This window comes from Periplaneta americana, chromosome 17 (assembly GCF_040183065.1).
Source record: "Periplaneta americana isolate PAMFEO1 chromosome 17, P.americana_PAMFEO1_priV1, whole genome shotgun sequence".
In the NCBI taxonomy this organism is placed as follows: domain Eukaryota; kingdom Metazoa; phylum Arthropoda; class Insecta; order Blattodea; family Blattidae; genus Periplaneta; species Periplaneta americana.
Window position 1 is genome coordinate 19793147 of NC_091133.1, and position 27275 is coordinate 19820421.

A 27275-nucleotide genomic window follows, 5' to 3' on the forward strand; every position below is an offset into this window, starting at 1 on the left:
ATCATGATTAAAAGATGTATTGTTTATTGCTCTAACTCTGATAGTCCAATAACTTTTTCTACCTGAAATACCTTCATGTTTGAGCTGCTAGCAGCATTTGCACGGTATCAAAGAGTTCTTGTAAATGAGAAAGACAAATTTGTGTGTGTGTGTGTGTGTGTGTGTGCGTGCGTGCGTGCGTGTGCGTGTGTGTGTCGCGCGCGAAAAATGTAATGTCATTAACAAAACTGATTATGATCTTGATATCTCAGAAGTGCTTATCACAAAAAATGTATTTTGCTCGTTAAATACACTCTTCAATAGTAAAAGTTATTGTACCATTCTGTATGTCTTAAGAATTTGTAATATAGTAATTCCGATGTTCATTTGAATTGTTTTACATGATAATTTTCATTTCAGATCATTGCTGGAAGTAAAGATGGAAATAAGTTAGAAGCATGGGGATTTCCACAAGAAATCAGAAATCACCTCAAGGAAGCAAAACATAGATGAGATTAGACATAATGATGGACAAATCTCAAGCATTTTGAGTAATAGTGTGTTCATATTTGTGACGTAAGGTCTTTTGTTATAAAATATTTCTCATGTAGCATAAACAGTACTAGAGTAGCATAAAATGGAACTTTTACTAACATTACATTAAATGTCACAAAAAGTAATATACCACAGCATTTGGTGCTGTCGAATTTTCCATTTACAGTCCCCTGCACTAAAAGTATTGATATTTTATAATTCCTACAAAGTAAAAAAGAAAAGAGTATTTGTACTAGTGGTGGAATACGACATTTTGTAATGAAATGTCACTTACTTGTTACTTCATGTTCTGAAAATATACACATATATCACAGTGAAATTATTATTTTATTTTATTTATTTTTTTTTTTTTTGCCATTTCAGGCGAACATTTATTTTCATTTTATCAATAACTATTGTTTTACTTTAATAGGTAACTTTCCTAGAAGAGGTTAGTTAGCCTAAGTAATAGTTTGTAATAAAAGTGCTCTTTGAAAAGCCGAAGATAATATTGAATAACAGCAGGAAATGCTCTCTCATGCCTCGTAATTTGATGTTGATGCTTTCTCTTAGATTGAATGAAATCTTCATGGTTTTCATTCTTCATGTTGCTTAAGATAAGTCTTTTCTTCAGTTTTCTGATTTTCCGAGATTGCTCTTCCTATATCTGTTCTTTTCACGAAGTGTTTTTGTATTCTCGTATCTCATTTCAGGATTTTCTTAATTTATAAATCTGTTTACTTTTAATTTGTTCCTGTAGTCTTTGATTCTCATTACAGTTTTGTACTAAGTATGCATGTATGCAATAGGTCTTCCGAAATCAGTTTACTTTTAGTTTTTGCCTATAGTCATTGATTTATATTAGAGGTTTATATTAAATATACATAATAGGTCGTGTGTATGTGTGTGTGTGTGTGTGTGTGTGTGCGCGCATGCGTGCGCATATATATGTAGTTCACTTTCTTTTATCCTCTGAATTTGCAAATACTTTTTATAGTTCAAAGCACAGAGTAAACCGAAATATTTTATTATTTTTATATACAGTGAGTCTATTTGAAGTAATAATGAAGAGTTAGCTTTTATTCTTCAGTGAACTCTCTTTCGTTTGCTGACACACGCTGCAAATTTATATTAACACTTTGTATTTGATATGGAAATGACTATATCTAGACAAGATTGATGAGAAAGAAATAAAATAAATATATTAACACAGAACCTAAATCGTCTTAAAGTAGACACTGTTTGAAATGCTGCCTTTTCACATATATTTTTGTTTTCATTGACGCTCTCAAATCCTTATGAATTCTGTCCTTATATTGCATTTTAATTTCTTTGTTTTACAAGGAATGTGTAAGATATCTATTAAGGCTGGCAGCATACTGCATCAGACATTGTCTTGGACAGGACGGTTTTCTCTTGAGCCGTTAGACTTGATGGGATTACATGCATTCTTATGAGGCTGCAGCATACTTCATCAGACATTCGTCCCAGAACATTTGCCTGATACTTATGCTGCAGTCTTATAAGAATGTGTGTAATTACCGTCACATTGAATGGTTTGAGACAAAAGCTCCTATCCAAGACAGATTGTCCAATGCAGTATACTGCAGCCTAAGCGAATTTTCTAGTTTAGCATAAATTTTTATCAAACTTCTCCGTGATGAGCGTAAATGTTTCTTATTGTTTTTTTTTTTTTTTTTTTGTCCAATATAAAATTTTGTTTCTTTAAACTTTCTGCTAATTCTTTTACTTTCTTATTATACAAAGTAGGTTATAATCAAGTACAGTATTGAGATGCAGCAATTTATTTCGCGATTTTCACGGAAAGATGTGATAATGGTTCATATTCAGTATCTAGAACAACTTAATCTGGATATGTTGCACATGAAATGTAATAATTTTCACTGAAAGAATAATAGTCTTTATTTGAAATCAACAACACATAATGATAAATTATTCCAAATGAAAACAAACCATTTTCGTTATAATTTAACTGATAACTGAAGGTTCGTATAAAAGGAATAACTTTTTCCTTGGAAGAATTATAATTATAAACACACTTTATTCTTTGTTGTAATTTTGCCTCTTAAGTCCTCTCAGCTTGGAAAACAAATGAGATATCTACTCTGCAAGACCAAAGGATCACTCTTCCTTAAAGGATTAGCAGTCACTAGTTCTCAGCCATCCTTGTTGTGTGTGTTGTTTGAAAAGAATACTTAGAATACTTAGGTTAGAATCCCATTACGAACTACATACCAATATCTTCTAAATTTTATAATCAGTTTTTCATAAATAGAAAAATATTACACACAATTATTTTATGTTAAACTCTGCAAAATTAATTGTAGGATCTACATAAACTATACAATTTGTAAATAAAGTCAAATGATTTAATTCTTGACATTATAAAGAATACTAAAATGTGTCATCATCTTATTTGGTGCATAATAAATCATTTTCATTTATATATAAATGAATAAATAAATAAAACAAAATAAAGTGTAAACAGGGATACCATTGGCAATAGGATAAAAAGACTGGATTGTTGCAAGAGTATGTTTCTACTTCATGACACCAATCTCTGTGGAACAAGAATACCTAAGTACTGTATAAAAGATGTTCTTCTTACCTTTCCCACAGATCAGCATACAGTTCGTTTACGAACTTTTTTTTCATTTTCAATTTCATAGTGTATTTCTGATTTGCCATCAGTAACAAATACATAGACATATGAGATTGTAAATCTGAATGAAAACTGCAACACTATGTATTACACTTTCTAAAAGTAAATTATAGTACTGATCTGAATGAAGGGAGGGAGAGCAACGGTGAATTGTTCAATGGTTAAGCTGTTTGGACTTTTTTCATTGCTAATTTTAAAAAATTGTAGCACAACGTTTTGAACAGTGAATTTCTCTTCATTGTCAGGTGAAAACCTGCTGTGGGGATCATTACAAACACCTGGCTTCTCTGATCAGTCACCTGATGACAAAGAGAGATCCACTCTCCGAAACATTGTGCTACAATTTTGAAAATTAGCAATGGAAAAAGTCCAAACAGCTCAACCATTGAAGAAATTATAGTACTGTGTATTGTTTCGCGAGATGTGATCTTAATATGCTAGGTAGAGGTGTTTAAAGCAACCTGTAGAACTAACACTGAGTCATCATTACCATTTTTACTGTGTAGACAATTTTTTTTATTGAAGATACAATCATATGAGGGGCAGTCAGAATGTAATTCCTCCTATTTTTTTCTCTTTTAATTTACAAAAAAAAAAAAAAAAAATGAAATTTATGTAGCATAACAGTCACAACATTCATGATTAATTTGTCACATTTCAATATAATCTCCGTCTTTTTCCACAGTTTTTATCCACCTTGAAACAAGAGCATGTATTCCAATAGTGCAGTAAAAATCATGGTCCTTCTTCCTCAGCCATTGGCACACGGAATTTTTCAAAGTCTCCTCATCTTCAAATTGATGCCCACAATTAGCTTCCTTTAGTGGACCGAACAGATAGAAGTCTGATGGTGCTAGATCAGACTGTATGATGGATGAGGCAAGACTTCACAACCAATTTTTGCAATCTCGCCAATGGTGTACCGACTGGTATGTGGTTTTGCATTGTCATGCAATAGAAGAATATCCGCTGTAGGATGAGCTAACTCGCAGCTTCTTGTGGGTTTTTACGTATTGGACAGAATTTAGTATGTGTCCTCGTTCCAAAAAATCAACCAGAATCACACCTTCCACATCCCAAAAGACTGTCATCATAACTTTCCCTGGAGATCACACAGTTTTGAATTTTTTTCTTCTTCGGTGATGTTGTGTGGTGCCATTCCATCGACTGCCTCTTGGACTCAGGTTCAAAAAAATGAATCCAAGTCTCATCTTCAGTCACAATTTTTGCTAAGAACTCCTTCTCCTCTACATTGAAGTGCTGCAACAGATCGGAGGCTATTGTTTTCCTTGCCTCTTTATTCTGGTCGGTCAGCATTTTTGGTACCTAACATGTACAAACTTCAGAGTAGCCCAGTTTATCATCAATAATGATCATCACACTGCCTTTACCACAATTCATCTGTTTTTACCCGGCGGTCATCATGAATGATCTTGTTGACTCGCTGGATGTTGCATGGAGTCACTGCAGTCATCGGCCCACTGCTTCGCTTTTCATCAACCGATGGTGTTTCCCTTTCAACTTCTGTACAGTGACGAACACATCGCCTAACAGTGCTGATATTCACTGTTGCATCTCCCTAAACCTCCTTCAGCCTCTCATATATGTGAATGAGCGTTTTACCTTCCACATTCAGGAATTCTATCACAGCACACTATCTTGTATATACATCGATGTCAGCCATTTTCTAACCTAACTGATACAGTGCTGCCATCTGTTGACTTAGGAAGCTGTTACTGCAGTTGACTGTAGAAGAAGGTTTGAGGAATCATGCCAAATTAAAGTTATTCACATTACCAACTTACTTAAGGAGAAAAAGATTTAGAACCCATTACTTTGTGATTGATCCTTACATTATTATTTGTTCAAAAAGTACCGGAAATACTAATTATTTAGTAAAATATTATGTGTGCAATGAATTCATCAGCAGCTATCTTTAGTATGAGAGACTCAGCTAGAGTACAGGGAGACATTTAGAATTTCTAAATTTAGTGATTATTTGTTATTGTTAACTAAAGCTGTCCTAGAAAGGAAAACTAAATAACATTCAAAACATTTCAAAAACAACTCCCAATTTCCAAACTGAACTGAAACTGAAACACTCAGAGCCACAAGACCAGATCTGAAAATAACGCAAGTACAAAAGTAATGTAAAAACGAAACTAGTTTTGCTGTACCTGACTGATTATGTGAGTACGAAATTAAAAACTTTCTCTCTCTCTCTCTCTCTCTCTCTCTCTCTCTCTCTCTTCATCACATGTTTTGGGGTTGATATGTCATGGATTACAGGTTGAGGGTGGGACAAGTTCACGCGCACTTAGGCCATTGTTATGGACTCCTTATGCCACCTTCAAATTTCGACATGCGGTGAGTGAAATGGATGACAGATTTTGCCTGGAGCCTTCTATCAGGGATGGAGTTTTTTTATATGCCATAACACTACGACACAAGTCTCCCAGCTTTGCTTCCCTCCTAGAGGAAGTCCTTTAAAATCTATTACCTTCAGCCAGGTTTGAACCTGCAAACCTCAGATCCAACAGCTAGTATGGTAACTGTTAGACCGCTGAGTACAACACACGTATTTGGTTATATAAAAAAAAAAAAAAGATACTGAATGGACTCTTAACACGTGTAACAGACTTTAAAAGTATCCATGCGAAAGTAAAATAATTAGTAACATTTAATTTCCTGTGTTAAATCACTATATAATGAGGATGTTTCTAGAAACTGGTACATGCTTGGCAAATTCATAGACTTCATAATATTCTGTGCAATATTTGAGCCTGCGTTAAAAAACATTTTTTCTTTAATAATTTGCCCTGATATGATCAAATGTTATTTGCCAACAAGCGAACATTTGACTTCCAGTAACAAAATGAAACATTAAAAGCCAAGGCTAATTGGAGTTTTCTGTATTTGAGAACAGATTAATTATTTTTATACTTTGGTAGAACCCCACTTCTCCTAGAGTAAAATCAAATTTTTACGTGGTTATCATTTGTACTAGTGTTGTAGATCAAGGGAGACAGAATAGACAATGTCTACCAAAAATGTAATACAGAAAAATTGTACAAAATCTGTAGAAAAATCATTCTCTATCACGAACAGAATTTTAACTTATTTCTTTAAATAGCATTTGCTGTCTTGCATGAAAACCCTTAGCAAATGCCTCTCTCTGTGGAAATAAAAGCTTCTGTCATATGTTACTTAAGAGACTTTTATGAAAGTATCTTTCAGAGCTCAATTTTTAAGTATAAAAAGCATACTATATTCAGTTCCCTTACACCCCTCACAGGTATCACCTATTATTTCCTACATGTAAAACATATATATTCAGTGACAGTCATAATTTTTAAATTATCAGCATGAGTGGACTTTTTAATCTCCATTCATTATTTAAATTGTGTCAGTGGGTGAAACTATACTATTATTTGATTCTTAAATATAAATAGTTTGTGTTATTATTTTACACATTTTTTATCCCATACAGACTCGAAGTAATAGAATTAAGCATAATATGTTCAAATAACTTTTATATTACGGACAAGAAAACTTCTAATTCTGTTTTTTTTTTTTTTTTTTTTTTTGCAAATACTGATAATTTAATGTTTTATTAATATTGAACCAGTAATTGAAATATAAAACGTATCATGCAGAGATGTCAAAGAATTACAAGAAAATTTCATAACATTTTCTTTGTGGCAGCAGTGCAAAAATAATCTCTTCATTTTTTTTTTTTTTTCTGAAATTTAGAAGTGAAAATTATGAAACATACTGTAATTAAAATACAGTAGAACCCCATTTTAACGAATCTCTGAGGAATTACTTTTCTTTTACTTAAATAGGTGTTTTCCTTAAAAGGGGGTTTACATAAAATGGGAAGAAAATGCTAAAATAACTAGTAATAACGTGTGTTATACATCAAATATTAAAATCATTTACATAATGAGTCCTACAATTATTATTTACAATACATTTCGTTATAATATTTTCTAACTCTTCAAATAGTGAGGCACGAATGTTTTTCCATTTGGTATAAACTGAACAACACAGAAACTGGTACTGAAAATTTCTTCTTTCTTCTTTTTTATTCCCTATAATGAAGTACTTGGCAAACCATACTTTTTTGGCTTATGCAGTAGTGTTATTTGAGGATTAGCCTCAACATCCTATAGTATTTTCACTTTATGTCCAATAGTTATTTCTTCTATTTAGTCGCCATTATGATGCATAAACAGCATAAATTAACTAAAAAAAACTTGGGAACAGGATGCACACAACTCACTAGAACAAAGCAAGCAAAGCAACACCATAAAGAATAATGCCGCCATTTGGCACCGCATTATTGTCAATTGAGATGTGCTATTGAATATGCTGGTACTATTGATTATTGAAAGTCAAGTCGATATTTCGGGCTTCATTATCACAAAATCCACTTGAAAAGTATTCTTTAAAAGCAGGATCTTCCTTAAATCGGGTTTCATACAAGTGGGAATTAATGACACTATTCTTGTGGTAATTTGGCTGGGACCGAACAGATTATTCTTTAAAAATGGGAACGTGAAATTGGGGTTTTACTGTACGCTTTAAAGAGGTGAAAGTATTTTATATATTACATATAAATGTGTGCGTGTGCGTGCGTGTGTGTGATCATTAAATTCAGAGACTGTGGCAACTGAAACCCATGGAATGTTGAAGCAAGCCTATGGGAATGAAGCAGTGAGTCAGGCGAGGTGTTTTGAGTGGCATTCACGTTTCAGAAATGGCAGAACATCGCTGGAGGATGACGAGAGACCAGGTTGACCACACATGTGCAACACTGCCTAAAATGTTGAACAAATTCGAAGAATTGTGCATGATGATCAACACATCACCATCAGAGAAATTGTTGCCATCGTCAACATGTCATTTGGAGAGGTTCACGACCACAACTCAGGTCAGAGAACAAATGGATGCTCCATGACGACAATGCACCAGTTCACAGAGCTCTCGCAACATACCAATTTTGCACCCATAACAAGATGGTTGTCTTTCCTCACCTCCTGTATTCACCAGATTTGGTCCCCTACAACTTAGTTTTGTTTCTAAAGATGAAATTGAAGCTAAAGAGTCGCTGTTTTGGCATGGTGGAGAGATCCCATGCGAATCGAAAAAGGTGCTTGGCAGGCTTCAAGAATGCGAGTTCCAGAAGGCATTCCAAAAATGACAGATGCGCTGGGATCAGTGTATAGCTGCCCAAGGGGACTACTCTGAAGGGGATGGCAGCCAAATTTAAATTGGGTAATTTTATTTCCATTTATGGGACAGGTCTCGGAATTTAATGATCACACCCCATGTGCGCGTGGTGTGTGTGCGCGTTTTTTTTTACCTTATACAACGAGTTTGCATATCATTGATATTTACCCAACTTTTTTTTGTCTTGTCTCACCGAATTATACATTAGATATTTGTGTGGTAAAAGTAACACAAATACAGTGTGAGAACTGACACAGATTTTATTTTAAATTTGTCTGCAAATGGGACATACAAAGACCAGGTACTTGTCTTTACTATTACAAATCTGGCATTAATAGAATGGAAGAATTATTATCGTGGACAAGAAGTTCGAGATAATGTTTCTAATATTTTTGTCAGAAAGAGTATACCTGTGCAACACCATTTCTCCATATTATTCTTTAATTTCATTATGAATCTTTCCAACTTATTGGTTAAGTTGTGTTTCATTTTAATTAATTATAGAGATCAAACAAATGAGTGAAGGTCATGATGATATAATTAATACAATAACAATTGAAGTGACGTTATGAGTGTGTGGGGTTATTTCTTGACAGTCAAAAATTGAGATTAAATAGAGTAAGAGTGATTCTTAATCATTTTGAAAATATTTGTCAATAATTTGCATTTTCTTGTGCTTTTTCGTAGCTGCAAGTAGAATAAATATACAAAATTGATGAAGACAAATCTCTTTTCTGTAACTTAGAAGGTGGTGGAATGTAACGGTCTGCTGCTTTTACCAGTAATCTTGTATCTGAAATTACAAAGGGGATTAGTAGCATTAGAATTCTTTGTATATTAGCAGAAGTTCTTCTTCTTTGGTGTGGATTTTATGAAATTGTGCCATCAGGTAACATATTTATTTTCATATTACAGGCATTTAAAGTACTCTTGCTCGTGTAGCGTAATGAAAATATAACCAGTAGTACTTCTTAATAAACCGCAGCTTAAATTTATAGATAAATATATCAATATTATTTCTGCATTATATTTCACTGCTGATATCAGAGACAGAAGTCATGTGTATATTTGCACATTTGGTTTTATTATTAAGTAGAGTAAAGTTTATTAGCTTCCTTAACTGTAATTATTTTTACCTACTCCAGATTGTATATACAGTAATCTTTCATAACAATTTTTATTATATCATACTGAACACAGATTTCTGTTGACACATGCTAATTTTCATTCTTAAGTTTGAAATGTCACTAAGTCTTCATTATGTGCACAGAATATAACATTTCATTGTCGTGTTTATATTAATTTACATAATAATTTTTATACGACTACTGTAATTATATTAAATCCCTGTACTTAGTTGAAACAAACAAGTTATGGCAAATTTAATAATAATAATGGCACGGATTGTACAGAATGGTTATTAATGTAGTTCAAATAACCATTTTTATTGCTATGATTATGTAACAGGAATAAATTCATTGTTTGTACATTTATACTTTTACAGTAATCATCCTGTGATACTATTTCTTGGGTTGAAAAATTGTGGTTTCCTAGAAACACACTACTGACATTTTGTTTAAATTGAAAGAAAAGAGTTGCTACATATTATTTTGCAGAGATTTGCAGTTATGTAATATAAATGTGTTCACAAATTCTTGGGATTTGTATGATATGATGAAATATTATGCCCGATTATATGCGAAGGTTAGTTAAGTAAGATATACAGTTTATGTAGAAGTGTTGGTTTTAAATACGATATATTTATTATATATATGAAACATAGAATGTAGAAGTGTAGTCATACATTTATTTGAGAGAAACTAAATGTTTTTCTTTATATGTAAAGTTCTGAATTTATTTCATTTTAAAACTTAAAAATATTCCTGATAAATAAAGCATGAACATAATGCCGTGGAAAAAGAGTGGTAGAAGAGTAGATGATCTGCACAGTTCTATCTTTAGAATACGAAAGGAGCAATGTTACTATCAAGTATGACAATTTTATACCACTCACTATATCGTACATAAACATTTTTATTGGTGGAAAAAAAGTAATCTGTAATTAGGAAGATATGGAGCATTAAGTGACAGAGGGAAAGGCTTATTTCTCACCATTATTATATTTGTGCATTTTCATATCTAATACTGTATTGTAGTGCCAAATTCCCTCCTGAATTCACCTTCAATCCTTTTCCTATCTTATAATTTGCATAATTTAAATTCGAAGTAGTACAGTTTACTTATCCAGTTACCCTCAGATACATGTGAAATGTGGCATGTGCAAAGTGTTTATATATTTTGTAGTTGTAGATGTATGTTAGGCGTTCAAATAAAACATGTGAATAGGAGTTGAATTGTATCTCGCAAAGTACAATGAATTTTAAGCGTTTATTTTTTTAATATATATATAAATATTTTGAAGTTAATGTAGATAATTGAGTGTAATCACTTGCCCTAGATATGTGTGAATGATATAAATGCGTAGTTTTGCTGTGAATCTCGTTAATTTTAGTCATATGTATGTATTTTGTAACATCTAAATCACATTGTATTAGTGAAAACATCATAATACAGATTAAACATTGAACTTTATTTATGATCCATTGTTATTTCTAACCTTCTGAACCATATTGATTTTTCTGTGACATTCTTTTTGAAGTCACTCTGGCTACTTTATAACTGTAAAAAACGTGTGTAGCTTGAACAAAGCTCTTATATAATGCATTTTCTTCCAAGAATTTCTCGCCATATTTTTTAGATTTTTTTGAGGAGGAAATATACAAGTAACACTTTTCAAATTCAATGAAATGTTAGTGTTAAAAAGAATTGTATTTTAACTGGTCATTTATTGGTATGTTGATAATAAAATTAAACTAGGAAGTTGAAATCTATTCTGCACTCTAAAATGTACCATACATTAATGACTGATATTTTACCTACATCTTACTACAAAAATCATTTTTCATTTATATTTTCGTCATAGCCGAATTTTAACTCTTATCTTATGTAATACAGTGAACTTGACTGATTTTTCTATTGAAAAGTTGTGAAGGAGAAACAGTATCTTTGTTAGCAAGACAAGTAAGTAAATATATTTCTCTTCTTCTTGGCAGCTTTTCATACTCACACACATGAAAAAAGTGTAAATCAGAATAACACAAGCTCTTTGATAGAAAATTAAGTTGCTTAGTAAACTATAGGCAACAGGGGAAGTTCAGTTTCGTACCCTTTATAGAAGAGTTATTGTTATTATATTATACAATGTGAGCCAGACACATTTCAAAGGCATATATTTTATATATTATTAAATTATTATTGCTGCAATTAATTATATATAATCTGTACACTAAAGCATTTGCTAAATACCGATTTTTGTTCATTTCTTAAATACTGTATGCTTGATATAAGTGCCACCATAAATTATGCACTCGTGCACCCTGTCTCGCACGGCATCCATCACATTACACAGCATGTCTTCAGCAGTTGCTTCAATTTCAGCTTCAATTTGTTCCTTTTGCGCAGCGATACTGTTGGGGTGGGTTGTGAACACTTTGCTTTTTAGATAGTCCTAAAGGAAAAAAATCACATAAATTAGATCAGGTGATTTTGCAGGCCATGGAATATTGCCATGTCGGGAAATGACTCTGTTTCAAAACATCTGTCAAAGGATCCCCATAGATGCCTGAGCAGTGTGAGCTGTGACTCCATCCTATTGCTACCACAACTCTTCAAAGTTACGTCGAATGTTGTTAATCCAGGGAATCACAAAGTTCTGCAGCATGTGAATGTAGTGATCTGAGTTAACAGTTACTGCAACATTATCCTGGTTCTCAAAGAAATATGGTCCAGTGATCCCAAATGAACTTACTCCACACCATACAGTAACCTTTGAACTATGCGGGGAACGCTGATGCATTGTCTTGGGGTTCTCAAGAGCCCGATATTGGAAGTTTTGCTTATTGACATACCCCGATAAATGAAAGTGGACTTATCTGTCATGATCAGATTGTTTAGCATGTTATCACCTTCCAATATTTCCATGAATTGCTCACAAGCATATGCAAATCTCAATATCACAGCTGTTATTTCTTCAAAAATCTGAATCTTTTATGGCTGAAACCTAAGATCCTTATACAAGTGCAACGAACAGTGGTGTTCGTCAGCTGCAGAGTCGTCGAATGACATCGAGCAAATTGCTTAGGACTTTGAAGGACTGCTTCACGAACTCTGTCTAAGTTTTCTGGAGTACGGACATTACATGGCCTTTGTGGTTGTCATTTCTTATTTGTTGATGTTGTTTCTCGGAAATTTTTTACCCATTTGATGGGACAGCAGCATTACAGTGAATGTTAAAGTGGCGTCAGAACAAGTGATGAGTTGTCACCAGTGATTCACTGTTTTTAAAGTATGCCTCTAGTGCAAACACATATGATGAACTTAGTTCTCCACATTTATTTATTTACCATAGCAACTGAAATGCTATTCTTCTACCGTGTTCTTTAAATCCTTTTTTCCCTCCTCTTAATTCTTCAAGCTGAATAAGGGACGTGCAAAATGTGTCTGGTTTTATGGCTCACCTTGTATATGTCGTTTTTTTGGAAATATCGATTTTATAGATGGCAAACACTGTTCGCTGTTAATGATGCTAGTGACTTTTGAATGTTCTCTTTACTTGACGATTTTATGTTTCTTTTATATAATCTTAAATTTTCATATACTGTATATTGTATAAAGTGAGACTGTTGATATGATATGTGGCAGTAGATCATTAGGAATGATGGTGAAAATAATCTTGCTAATTAATGGATTCTTTTTCAGTTTTGGTTTTTTTTTCAGTATTCTAGGAGCTTCTCGAATAATAAAATTATTCTAAGTGAATTTCTTGGTTCTTCGATTTGGATTAAAATGTAATTTAATGTAGCTACCTTCATTATAGTAGTGTTTCATTTCATCTGCTGAAAAAATTGGTCATTAATACAGAGATATATACCAACAGAAAGGCTCAGTGTAGTGAAACAGAGTTACTGTTTTTGGCAGTTATGAAGTGATGAAAACTGATATGCTAAAAAAACTGACCTAGAATTGAACATTTATAAAAGACATATTATAAAGATAAGTAATGTGAAATTGTCATTTGTTAGAAACGTTTAGAAAGGAGTTTCCATTTTGTGTTATTTCATATTAACCATTTCAATTTACATTTGAAAGGTAACATTATACATATTTAAGACAACATGTAAACTTGATTTTGAAAACGAAATTTTCCAATTTATGACCTAAGTTTCCTTTTTATAAACAAACTTTACAAACAGTATTTTGCATCAGCATTATTATGGTCATTATGGACGAGGCATAGATATTTTTTCCTGGTCTCACTGTGTTGGTACTGTATTTATGGCACCTTTCATTATATCAAACACATTTCTCTAGTATGATTCATAAATTAATTTTTTGGTACTGAATAAAAGGTATATCATTCATTCATTGGTATATATAATGGTCATTATTTTAAAGATATGTCGTACAAATAATCTTTTGTAATCGAGTCACTGCCATCTACCTTTTATTTTCACAAAAGTGTCCTTAATATTTATAATTTAAATTCTCTCGCAATAGTAAGCACTGCAAGTACATTTTGACTAATACTAGCATCATTTGTACTTCAAAGTTCGATTCTTTACCATGATGGTAAAGAATTATAAAATATGATACAATGGAAATGGGTAGAGAAAGTTCCATAAAGTTCCTTCCCCCTCTTCTATGAAAGAAGATATGTGTAATAGCCGTAATGTTGAGGGATATCACTTTGAAAACACTGTAAAGTTACATTGACAGTTTTATATGAAGTTTGTAGACATATATTCAAAGGTGAAAGAATTTTTTAATGGAATTTTGTGTCACGAAATTTAAAATTTCCGTGTTTGTTGATTTCCCTTTTCCGACAAAGTGAAAATGTAAATGATAACATTTCATGTCTATATATTTAGTAAAACAAATATATTGGATAACTACATAATTTATATCATATTTCGAATAACCTTATATCTAGCCAACATTTAGCTAAATATAATTAAGATCCTTTTATGTTCCACATTGTAAAAATGGGATGAGAAATGCTGATATATTACGAATTGTTTCTAAAACAAAACATTGACTATGAAATTTGACAGAGATTTATTTTTTCATTCTTATTAAACTACGGTTCTGCTATGGTGCTCTTTGCCAAGCATACACTTCTGGCAATTTGAATCATTGGCGATCTTCATTCTAGGGTGGTTTCTTTACTAGCGAAGATCATCTATCAATTGTCTTTTATTTTATAATGTATCTGCCCTATTCATGTCTATGGATAGCTATAATAATTATGATATTATTAATATTATTATTATTAAACAGCTGTTTTTGTATCAAGGGATTTTTTAAATAATTATACGTGAATTTCAATAGAGAAAAGTTTGCTATTTTGAAATATATGCTGTATCTATTTGGGATTTACCAGAGGTCATATATGAAAAATGTTATTTCCTGTGTAATGCCTAATGACTATTAATAATATTTTACCCAATGTAATTATGGCCATGAAGCCTTTAATTTATCATAATATTTAGTGAGATCATATCCAAAATAGCACTGCATAACTGATAACACCAGCATATATTTAATAAATGCTTGAGTCGAGCCAGAAGAACAGTTCAAAATGCATTTGGTATAATGAGCCAAACATTCAGTGTACTTTTATGAACCAATAGCAATTAAACCAAAAACTAGACCTACTTATTATAGCATGCTCTAGCTTGCATAATCTGCTAAGAAACTAACATTTCAATAAATATTAAATAATGAATCCAACAGAAAATTTTTTACCACTTGAGCAATTCAGAAACTATTTCTGTAGCAAGGGAGGAAATGTTAAATGACTTCAATAAAGAAAAAAAAAAACTTATGATACCTCAACCTCATTTACTAAAATATAAAAATATTTGGGGGGTTGTATATACATGAATTTACTTATAAATATGATCATATTACATAGAATAATGTATATTAAATATGTTATATTTATATTATGTGTGGTAATTAGTGCTGTCGATCGATCAGAATATTTAATCGATTAATCGAGCTTTGATCAATTTGAAAAAAGTTCTAATATACGGTTATTGTTAAATTTAATGTGTGTTCGGTGATAAGCATAAGTATAAAATGTTGTATATCTGTTTATACTGTATCGTTATATTATAAAACAATATTTTAGTTATTTATTAACATATTTATTATGTAGGCTTGTAATTTATTGTGTTGATTTCTCCAGGGATTTTTGAGACAAACACAAATAAAAAAAAAAAGTATGAAGACTTACTGCTTCATCCATGACTTTAAACATGTGAGTGCATTCACATGCTCCAAATTAAGTGCCTCTACGTTTACTAACAATGTTTCCTCCATCACTAAACATGAAAGAACATTTTTCTGCACTTCTCCACAATCGTTAAATTTAAATCCAAACATTTCACCGAGTTCCCCTCTCAAATTCTCACATGACATAATGGAGTTTTCCCAGATCACAGAAATATGACTTTTTTCTTTAGCAAACTAAACACACATGCTTCATCTGCGGACTCAGTAAGAAACTGCAGCGGTCAAAACAGCAGACTGGCCCTTACTGTAATCAGATTACAACATTTTAGAAAGAGAAGAAGATAGATACTCTCTCAGTTGCACACAGTGTAGCCATGGCTAAGAAGTGAGGGAGGCAAATTCCAGAAAAGAGTGTATTTCATTAGCTGACAACAAGGTGGAAGTTTTCTTGGGAAACTATAAAACTTAATAAGGGTTTTGCATTGTGTTTCAACTTTCAATAGAGGTAGACCAGGTCACTGTCGTCATATCCCCATCTCTTTCTGAAGTGTTTGTGCAAAAATTTGTCCTATACTACCTACTTTGCAGTTACAAAATAACGGTACTATTATGCTTTGAAGTAAGTAATTTCTGAGAGACGAATATTGTCGAAATATTTAGTCTGAGTTTGCATTAACAAAATAATAATATTCAGTACAACCGATTAATTTTAATTGACTCGATTATTCGATTAAATCCCACAACACTAATGGTAATTATATTCTCACACAATTAGTATGTTTAATAATTCCACCACTTCTTGCCACATCTCTTTTGCTTGGGTGTTCTTGTATTCTTTCTGACTCACATCATACACAGCATTGTGTTCAGGAATATAATCAATATTCATCATCACTCAGAAATATTACAGAATGACTTTTGTTTTGACGCCATATTTGTACAATGAATGTGCAGATTACGTCACTCTTCACCACACCCAGCTATTTTTGGAAAGAATGATCGCTGTAAAGCATATAGAGTGTTAGTTGGGAGACCGGAGGGAAAAAGACCTTTGGGGAGGCCAAGACGTAGATGGGAGGATAATATTAAAATGGATTTGAGGGAGGTGGGATATAATGATAGGGACTGGATTAATCTTGCACAGGATAGGGACCGATGGCGGGCTTATGTGAGGGCGGCAACGAACCTTCGGGTTCCTTAAAAGCCATTTGTAAGTAAGTATGATCGCTGTAAAGAAACTACGCCCAGTCATTGTAACACCTAGCAACCTCAACGGAAATCGCCAGCAGCATTTGCTTGGTGAAGATTGCTGCAGCGGGACTATAGTTTTAGATTCTGTGCTGGTTGTATTGTCTTATTTATGTTATAATAATTATTGTGATGATTGCCTTAAACTGTTAGAGTTTACATTACCAGGCACTTTCTTTGAAAAATAAAAGGTAATTGAAGTCATCTTCAGTAATAACTCGTTGTTTACTGCTTTTTTTACATTAAAACAAACAAACAAAAATGTGATTGTTGACACGTTCTCTGCTTGTATTGCTTTCCAAATAATTTTGAGATATTGTATGTTATAAAATATAAATTTATGAGCCACTTGTATCATTTTTGAGGGTGACTGGAATGTAGTTCAACTTATGGACTATCAACATTGAATAAAGTAGTACAAATTTATAACTGTCACTTATAGTACATTGCAAGTTTAGTATAATTTTACCTTGGAGCAAGAACTTATTTAACATCCAGTTAATAAGCTATGTGCATGCTAATAAACAAAATCTTATTGGTTCTGTTCATTTCAGACATTACATCTTAGTACAACAAAAGACCATTATTCTATAATAAACTTTTCGAAATAGCTTTAAATAGTTTTGAGCTACATTTAAATAAAACATATCCATATTTAGGAACGACAAAGATTTTAGTACAATGAGTCTGATATACCAAACTTGCACTGTATGCATTTTTGTAGACAAGCATTAACCGAATACAATTCTTATCTAACACAATGTTTTATGCTAAATATGGCTACCAGTTGAGAAGAATTACAGTTAATAGTTATTTGTGTTACATAAAAACTTTGTTAATATATTTCTACATTTATATTTTTCACGTAATTTATTATTTACTATGAACCTTGTAAAGTTGTAATCCTTCATCTGGGTTGTTCCATGTCAAATTAGTATGTATACCTCACTTAATTAGATTTTGATAAAACTTGTCATACTTAATTATATTACTATGATGTACTGAAGTACATACAATATTTCCGCGCAGGAATTCTGCATTACCATATTGGTGAAGAATGGATAGAACAGAGAAAAATTCTCTCCAGCCCCGGGATTCGAACCAGGTTTTCAGCTCTACATGTTGACGCTTTATCCACTAAGCCACACCAGATTCAAATTCCGATGCTGGATTGAATCTTCCTCAGTTCCCCTTTGGTGGCCTACTCTCATGTACTGTGTCACAGAGTACCAGTATGTGAGAATGGCACAATGTCCAACATTATGAACAGAGGTGCATTCATTAGGAGTGACTAATTATTAATTATCCTATCTATATATTTAAGAAATATATTTCTTTTATTTTCAAACTTAAAGGGAGGGGAGGGAGATGATATTCAAAGTTAAAAATTTTATGTACCAAATGGTCTACGAGTGATATTTTAGCCACATGTAAATCAGCCACTGGTTGACATACAGATAGGGTGGCCATTTTCAAACTTTGAAAGTGGAGGACTATTATATACTAAGCTAAAACATTTGTGATGAGAACCTGGTTTGCGGTAAAATTGTTTCACGTCACTTTCTGTTGAATGGCCAATTTTACATTTTATATTTCTCCTTTACTAACAGACTCCAGAAGTCATCTGTTGGTCAGGAATTTCTTCTACATGGCTGAGCACTCTTCTGAGAAATTGTAGATTTGGAGTTCTGCTTTAATGAGTCCACTTGTAGACTGTTTCTGTTGTTTGTTCATGCTGAGGTCATCACAGAAAAAGCTCTCAGTATGAGCATTGCTGCATGGAATAGAAAATATATAGGTGCTAACCTTCTTCAGATTTGTGAGAGCGACTTCAGAGTTACTGAACAACTTCAAAGAACTATCTCCACTGTTACTTTCAGTCATCTAGGGTAAACAAGTACTGACACTGTCTCCACAATGCCATACTGTTCATATAATGTGTCCACATTAATGTTCTCTACGTTACATGCCTGAATTGCATCAGAGAATTCTTCGAAAGATATACAATTTATTAAAGTCAGTTTTGACACTTTATCATGAAAGTTGTTTCCGGTGGTCTGTTTTCAATTTCTTTGATAAGTCTGGGGTTAACTGACTGAGCTTGAAATTCACTGCAGAGCCAAAATATTCATCATTTACTCTCCTCTCAAGTTTATTTTTTTGGTTCAGTCATTAGCTTATATACTGAAGTTATGCTGAATGACTTGGTCTCTAATGAGTAATGGTGTCTGAACAATTTAAGAGTATTACTGAGGAAGAGGAAGTATATCTCTGATATTTCACAGACATTTGTTTCATCTTTGAAGCATTCCCACATATCCTTGGGGCACTTATCTTTGCCTAAATTCTGGAAACAACTTTTTAAAGCTTCCCAACACAGTTATTCTTTCAATTGATGGTAGAAGAGACAGCCATTTAGTCACATGTTTCAAGAGATTACAATTATCAATTTCCACAAATGCATAGAATTCTTGCAATTGTGTCATTCAGTTAGCTGAAATGCTGAAATAACTGTACACTTTAAGCACAATATTTTTAGCATTGATTTGTAGTTGTCCTGTGGCAAATCTTGTTGCATGTACTAAGTTTGTGTTTATTTGATGCAGCATTGCAGCTTTTCTCTTGCTACCAATCTCCACATCACACTGCAAAGCTAAGAATATACATGAAAGTCATCTTTACGACTTTAGATAAAAATCCAAACAGCTAAACAGCAGCAGTAACCTTTTTTTGAGCCACTTTTAGTTTTTGATAAATACTGTCGTATTTTCCACAGTTTACACCAGGGCTGGGCACCTGAAGCGAATCCAGTCTCTAAATGGGGACGCTTAATATTCATCCGTTACTGCTTCAACGCTGTGCAATGTTTGGCGGGGAAGAAGGGGTTGAAGAGAAGTCATATGGCTTCCTGTGAGAGAGTAGAATTTTCTCTTGGTGCCCAGCCCTGGTTTACACTGACACCATCAGCAGAATATGCTGACATCTTAATCACATCTAGGCCTGACATCTCTAGTTTAGTTAGCAATTGATTCGTTATGGCCTCTGCTGTTTCATTATCACTGTAGAAGTCCAGTAGCACCACATGTTATATTCCCTCTTCGAAATGAAAATATCTCAGGTATTTGAAAAACATTTAATTGCATCTTAATTTGAAGCATCAGTTACTACAGAGAAATACAAGTTATTTTATTTGATCAGTTGACATGCTTTTGTACCGAATGTGGTGCAAGAACATTTTCACATACAGCTTTAGCTTTAGTTTTTCCACATGTTACATCCTTCACTATCAATGAGTCACTATATATTTCTTTGATCACTTTTACTCCACAATCAACACCTTTGACTGATTGGTGATGTTTCACAGCATGGTATAGTTTACACAATTCTGCAGCTAAGATTTTGTCATCTTCATTTGGTCGAGCTGAGGAGAAAAATGTTAACAATGACGATGCACTGACACTACGAATACTAAGTTTGTGTTTATTTGATGCAGTATGCTTTTCGATTGCAACTTCTCCCTTGTTACGAGTCCACATCACAATGGCAAAGCTAAGAATATACATGAAAGTCATCTTTACGACTTTAGATATAAATCCAAACTCCTTGGCTCATTCATGATTGTAACTTGTCTTTCTTTTCGACATTTTTAAAAAATAAAATGGGGAAAAAATACTACTCTCTTCCACAACTTTATTAGACTATCTTCATGCATGTGGTCTCATAAGCTCATTGTCTCGCATACCATAAAGTCGTACCTGCTCCCACCAAAGACATTTGTATGTACAAGCATACGGCTGTTATTTAGCATTAACAGTGTACCCAACCCAGCCAACACAAAAATAACTACCAGTAGAATAGCATAAATTCGCTATTATAATATTTTTTTATTTACAAGCAGTTAATGGTATCGTAATTTACTCGTATATAGTTATTTATGATCCGATCTCAAAAAGGAGGATAAATTAGTGTTTATGCCGGACATATGGCCACCCTACATACAGAGCTGGCAGTAGCCCCATTTTAAAGAGTTTTTAAAAGAACTTCTGTATGATATATGACACAACAGGATTTATAATAAAAAGTTTCTTTTTCATCACCACATCCAGATTAGACTTTATAAGATCCTAGTTTCTTTTTTAAAATCAAAATTAGAATTTCGTAATCAGTTTTACCAAAAACGAAGTTTGAAGAAAATCTAAAAGTTAATTCATACTTACCTGCAACTATCTATAGAATATTTTGTACTCTCAGTAGGTACTGCAACTTGAAAATTGTGATTTGTAAAGATATGCTATTTCCTAGTAAAATACTGCTGTAAAAGTATTTTAATATTTACCAAAACCTATTTTACTTTTAGAATTTCATACCTCCAACCAGTGAAACAGTGTTGGAAATTATTTACGAAAGTAATATGTACTTTTCGACATATGACAGTTTTTTATTGGGGGTGCAATTTCATAAGATCATGATGAAATCAATCATAATATTTAAGAGAGAACTCACACATAAATATGAGAAAACTTCTTAGACTTTTTAAAGAGCAAATTTGTGAAATTGTCCGAAATAATCTCTTATTTTTGAGATGGTACTGCTGAACAATATAAAACAAGATTAACGATTTAGTTTATACTGCAACAAAAAAGATATCAATGTTACGACTGAGTGACATTTTTACACATATGGCAAAGGAGTATGAGATGGTACTGGGGAAATTGTAATAAAGTTGGCAGTTAGAGTAAGTTTCCAAAGACTAAATAATAATAATGCCAAAACAACTCTATGATTAGTGAAAGTATTTTATTTATTCATTAAAGACATCAGCTCAAAGAATTTGAGTGACCATAAGGGTCCTGAATACAATAAACATGTACAATATAATGTGATATTTGAAACATTAAAGGAAAAAGAAAGTTAATTGTTGAAGGCAAATATAAGTGAATATTTACTTCATATTTGTTGCATAGATTACATAAAGCAACTTATTTTCGATTGATAGCTTCAGTGAAGTATAAACTGTGTCAGGATATAAAAAAAACTACATGCTTTCATATCTTAAAGTGAATAACAAATCTGGTCAAACGTTAAACCAAACATCAGTTAAATATGCTGTAACAAGTGCAGGAAGAGTTGTATTAACTTAATTCATATATGTGGTTATATTATTATTCTCTGCAATTGTAATTGGTAGCTGGGTTATGTTTTAACAATAACAAATCAGGTAGCGCAAGATGAAGTAAAGTTAATATTCCTTTTTTCCAGGAAGTCCATCTTCTTCATTCGTTTATTTAACAATGCCAGATGTTCCATCGACATATACCTTGTGCAAAGTACACTCAAGGAAAAAATGAAAATATGACTGCTTGTGGAAAAATGGATTGCACTACAACAGTCATTTTTATAAATGACTCTACGTGTGTCATTATTATTATTATTATTATTATTATTATTATTATTATTATTATTATTATTATCATCATCATCATCATCATCATCATCATTCTTTGAGACCATAATGGGCCACATGGCCTAATACTTTGAGGGATTATTATTATTATTATTATTATTATTATTATTATTATTATTATTATTGCTCAATCTTCCTCTACATCCGAGAAGTTGTCAGAGACAAAGAATAACAAATCACTTATCATAAATAAATAAAAAAGTGAAATTTTTAGTTAACAGTAGTAAGTTATAACATAATTATCAGTAGAATCTGGTCAATTTTGATGGCTGTAATCATTGCTGTACATACAGATGGTTTTTAAGTATGGTATGGATAAAGACCCTTTCCTGGCTTGAAGACCAGTTTCTGCAAATGGGATGAATAAATCTATCATCTTTCCAGACTAAAATACTTGCGAGAACTGGTAGAGCTTATTGGAATTTTCTAGCAGAGAAGGTTCGTGTACAGCCAGTTGGCAATATAGGGTTTTGGTATGATGCCCCTGGTGCCTATCATTAAATCCATCATTGCAATCCTTTCCAGCTGGTAGGATTTAATTTAGTAGCATATAGTCAGTTCATATATAGCCTTCTTCTCTTTATTGACCTCAGAAGGTTGACCCAGATGATTTTAAAAGTGAACAGTTGGATCTAGAATGTATGCTGTTTTTTTTTTTATGTTTATCCTTCTGCCATCGACTAAAGTTCCATGAACCTCTTCGTGTACTTGAAAACACTTTATTTTCAGGGCATTGGCAACTGTAGATCTTATCTGATGTCTGTACTTGTGTAATACTGCACCAAAAGGACAAAAGCCTAAAACTGCTAGGATTTCTATCTCATCTTCTGCAGTGGTTGTCTTGACTCTTATCCAGTACAGCGCACACTGCTGACACATTAGCCATCATTTTGATGACCTCTTTCCATTCACCACATGTCAGCCCATTGTGATTCCTCATACATTTATTTGCAAGACAAAATTTCTTAAATAAGCATCTTCCTTTGTCCTTTTGTGATAGTTGACACTACTTTTCGTATTCCTTTTCACAAAGAAACTTCCTGACTTTGAGTATGTAAAATCCTTGGCGACTAGATAAATTTGAAACAAGTTATATGGAGCTAATGTTTAATTGATTTGGTCAGTGTTTAGAAGATCGATATTGGAGAATAATCTCATTACCTGAACTATGAAGTATTTGCTGCAATACTGCTTACCAAGAAGGACCAAATAGTCTTAGTCCTTTATATCGTTTATCTGAATAGATCATGGCATCAGAGAAACAAAATTATTTCAGAGTTGTCTTAATCATTCTGTCAGCATCCAATAGAAATTTATTAGATATTTCCTCAAAGAAACAGAGATGAATGTATAAATTGGGCATATAGAAAAGTTGAAAATATTAAATTCCTGATTTGTTTTAAGCCAAGGAGATGGTAATAGATCTAGCTTTTGTTTCAGTTATTATTATTTTCTTGGAGCTGAAAATGGAGTAAGTGAAATTAAGAATATAATATATTCCAGTCTGGGTTACATTTATCTTATCCAATATGTTCTTTCTTGTATCTTATGATACAATCATGATGAAAAATATTTTATGGTTAGTTTAAATTAGGTTTGAAATGATTTTGAGATTTTCTTCAAAATAAAAGGTTCTTGTTAGAAACCCGATTTGATGAATATTTGGTTGGATTTTGAAAACCTGTTTCATTATAAATGTTACTGAGTATAACATAATATGAAAGCTCAATAAAAGAGCTTCAAAATAGTACAACTGGCTCTATATCTCAACTTAGAGACCCGCTGGGGGAGGGGGAACTAAAAAAAAAATTAAATATTACATGGCTTTAAATTTTGAATAATGCACTATACCATAGGACCATTAAACTCTTCAAATTTCATAAAAATATAAGGAGGTAAGTGCTGTATTGAGATGGAATGACCCAGCTTTGTTTTTTATGTAAAAAGAAGTATTAGTTGTGGAAGTCCATGTCTTATATAAATACTTTCACAAATAAGGAAATTTCTATAAATAACAACCGCATGTCAGATATATTATGAATTGAAAGTACTCTACATTCTTCAGTCTTTATTGACTTTCACTTGTTTTTCATGGATTTCACTGGCAGTTCAAATTCAGTATCAACCTATTATTTTAATAGAATTTTTCCTGTAATGAATTATCTGTTCCTTTTGTTATTATTTTTTTTACTTCATCAGTCAGTATTCGCTTCATTTCTGATGTACACAAATATATCTATATTCTGGCAGTAATATTTACTTTGAATATTACTTTGTATGTATGCTCTACAAAACATCTTAACATTTCTTTACATGCCTAAATCTAAGTAGTCCAACTCTCTGCATTCATTTACTTCGTTTTAAAATGTTTAGTGTTTCTTTCGCTTATGTTATATAAGAAATGTTTTGTATTTAAATATAAGGCCTACTCGTTTTGTAACATATCACATTGACACATTTTCTGAATTGAGAAAAGTTGCTGTTAGCAGTTAATATGGTTTGTACTAATTTTTGGTTAATCACACACACTGAATGAATAAACGAGATGTAGTGTTAACAGTAAAATGGTAGTATCAATATCAATATGCTCAATTAATATGTTAAGAAATTATTAAGTATTTATACCAGCAGTATGTGTATGTTTATTTGTGTTTGTTTCTGTGTATGTATGGGTACATGTGTATTTGTTCTTTACATACATATACACACACACACACACACAAATAATATACATTGTACATGCTTTCATACACTTTTTACGGAGCAGGGACCTAAAGGCGAGCACTGCAGTCTTAAACAGACTTATTGTGCTTACCACTTCTTTGTGTGAGAATTGTTGTTTGAGTCCAAATGGCCGTTTTCTTGTAGGTATTGTGACTCAGCTGTGTGATGACATCTGTCAATTCAGCCGTGTAGACTCAAAATCCAGTGGTCCTGCTAGACTGCTCTTTCACTGCCTGAGAGTGCACTATGCTTCCTCAAACCTGATATAATTTGCCAGTAATAATACAAAGCACTAAATCTAGCTGCACTGTTATAGATGAATATTATAGAAATTGTTATGAATATTTAAATGGAGAGTAGTGATGGAATGATGGAGGAAAATGGGAGAACACTGAGGAAAGCCTTCAGAAATCTCGGCTTTGTCCACCACAAATACATCTCCGCCATTACAGGGACAATCATCATAAGTCAGTACTTTGGCGACCGGGCTATTCATACGTGTATACATACATAGAAATTTTTTATTCTGTAGCTAGAACGAATTTAGTGCTGTAAGTGTATAAAGAAAGAATTGTTTCAATGTTGGGTAATATTTCACATACATTTCATTATAAGCACGGAACACATGTAGTTATTTAAAATCCATTGTATTCTTTATTGCTTGTCTGAAAGTAATAAGTGGATAGGTTTAGCATGTTTTTCTTTATCCCAAATTTGAGCATAATACATATTCTCTCTTCCTTCCTTTCTATCACTTTGACTTACCCACTTTTTGTAGCATTAGTGAAATATACTGGAAGTTTTCAGTAAGTGAATGCACTGCATTTAATTAATTCTGTTGAAATAGCTCATAAAATGGAAGTAATGGAGTGAGTACATTAACAACAACTTAGTTATACATTATTATCTTCTTCACTCTTCATTAACGTAATATAATAATGAAACATGAATAAACATAGTGAATTTTGCAGTATTTTACACACTTTTTTTATTTTATCTTTATTAGTTTTATCAGGCTGTTTAGGTCAGAAATAAAGATCTTAACGAGCACCAGTACCCATAAGATGGAAGTAATATGTGTAGCCTCAGTAATAAGGGCTTGTCCAATTTTAATAAATACACTGTTATGCCAATACCACTTGTACTGAAAACAAGTTCTTAGAGACACAGGAGTCTTAATAAGAAGCAAGGCTAAAATTGTGATAAGCTCATATAATACTTGAAATAGCTTAAAAATCTCGAGGTTTTGCATGTAAATTTATTAAATTATCCGTCCCATATTTACTCATAAAGTTATTTGATGCATCTATTATACTGTAGTACAAATATATTAAAATACATTTTTTATACTCAAATAATGAATGTCTGGAAGCCGAAGTTTCATAAGTCTAGAAATGAAATGCAGAGAGATGTCTACTGGACAGTTAATGTTAACGAATCGTATTTTCCTCTTCATAAAAATTAATTATTTGTTTAATGAATACTGGATGCATAATGGTAATTTTCTTTTCTATTAAAAACCTTTCTCACTTACGCCAAACTAGCATGATTCCACGTTTTATGTAAAAATTGCACATACATTTCATAATCATTTTAAAGTAGCCTATTTAAAATTACTGGGCATTAAATTATGTTTTATTGCATAGTAATAACTGGAAGTTTTCTGTAAGTGTGTGTTGCTAATGTATTCTACAGTCATCTCCCTGGTTTCTATATGATCATGATTTTATTACATTAGATATAAAGACTATCCTGGACAGTCTGTCAAGAATAGCATCCTAATGGTCATAAGCAGAAAACAGTGAGATCACTCTGACTGGAATGTATACTATATTAATAGTAATTACATATTGTTTGCTGGACAGTATATTTTGTTGCCATTTCATAAAACTGAGAATCCTTACTTATTACATATGTATTCTTTTAATTATATACTATGGACTATAGTCAGTGTTGTGAAATGTACGAGTAGTGTTGCGTAAAATTAATATAAATACAATATATGTGACTCAGATGTAATAATTTTTTAATAAACATTATTTCATATTGTAA

General features: G+C 32.4%; 1 protein-coding gene across 3 annotated transcripts in view; it reads left to right on the forward strand.

Moving 5' to 3' along the window:
* Window positions 1–27275, forward strand: part of LOC138693212 (serine-rich adhesin for platelets) — a 103622-nt gene extending 76347 nt beyond the window's left edge. For 2 of the 3 annotated variants that reach the window (XM_069817000.1, XM_069817001.1), the window contains exon 10: window positions 400–27275. In XM_069817000.1, the coding sequence (XP_069673101.1) occupies window positions 400–492 (93 nt within the window). In that variant the 3' untranslated portion in view covers window positions 493–27275. The remainder of the gene's footprint in view (window positions 1–399) is intronic. The other variant, XR_011330252.1, reaches the window with a different exon arrangement.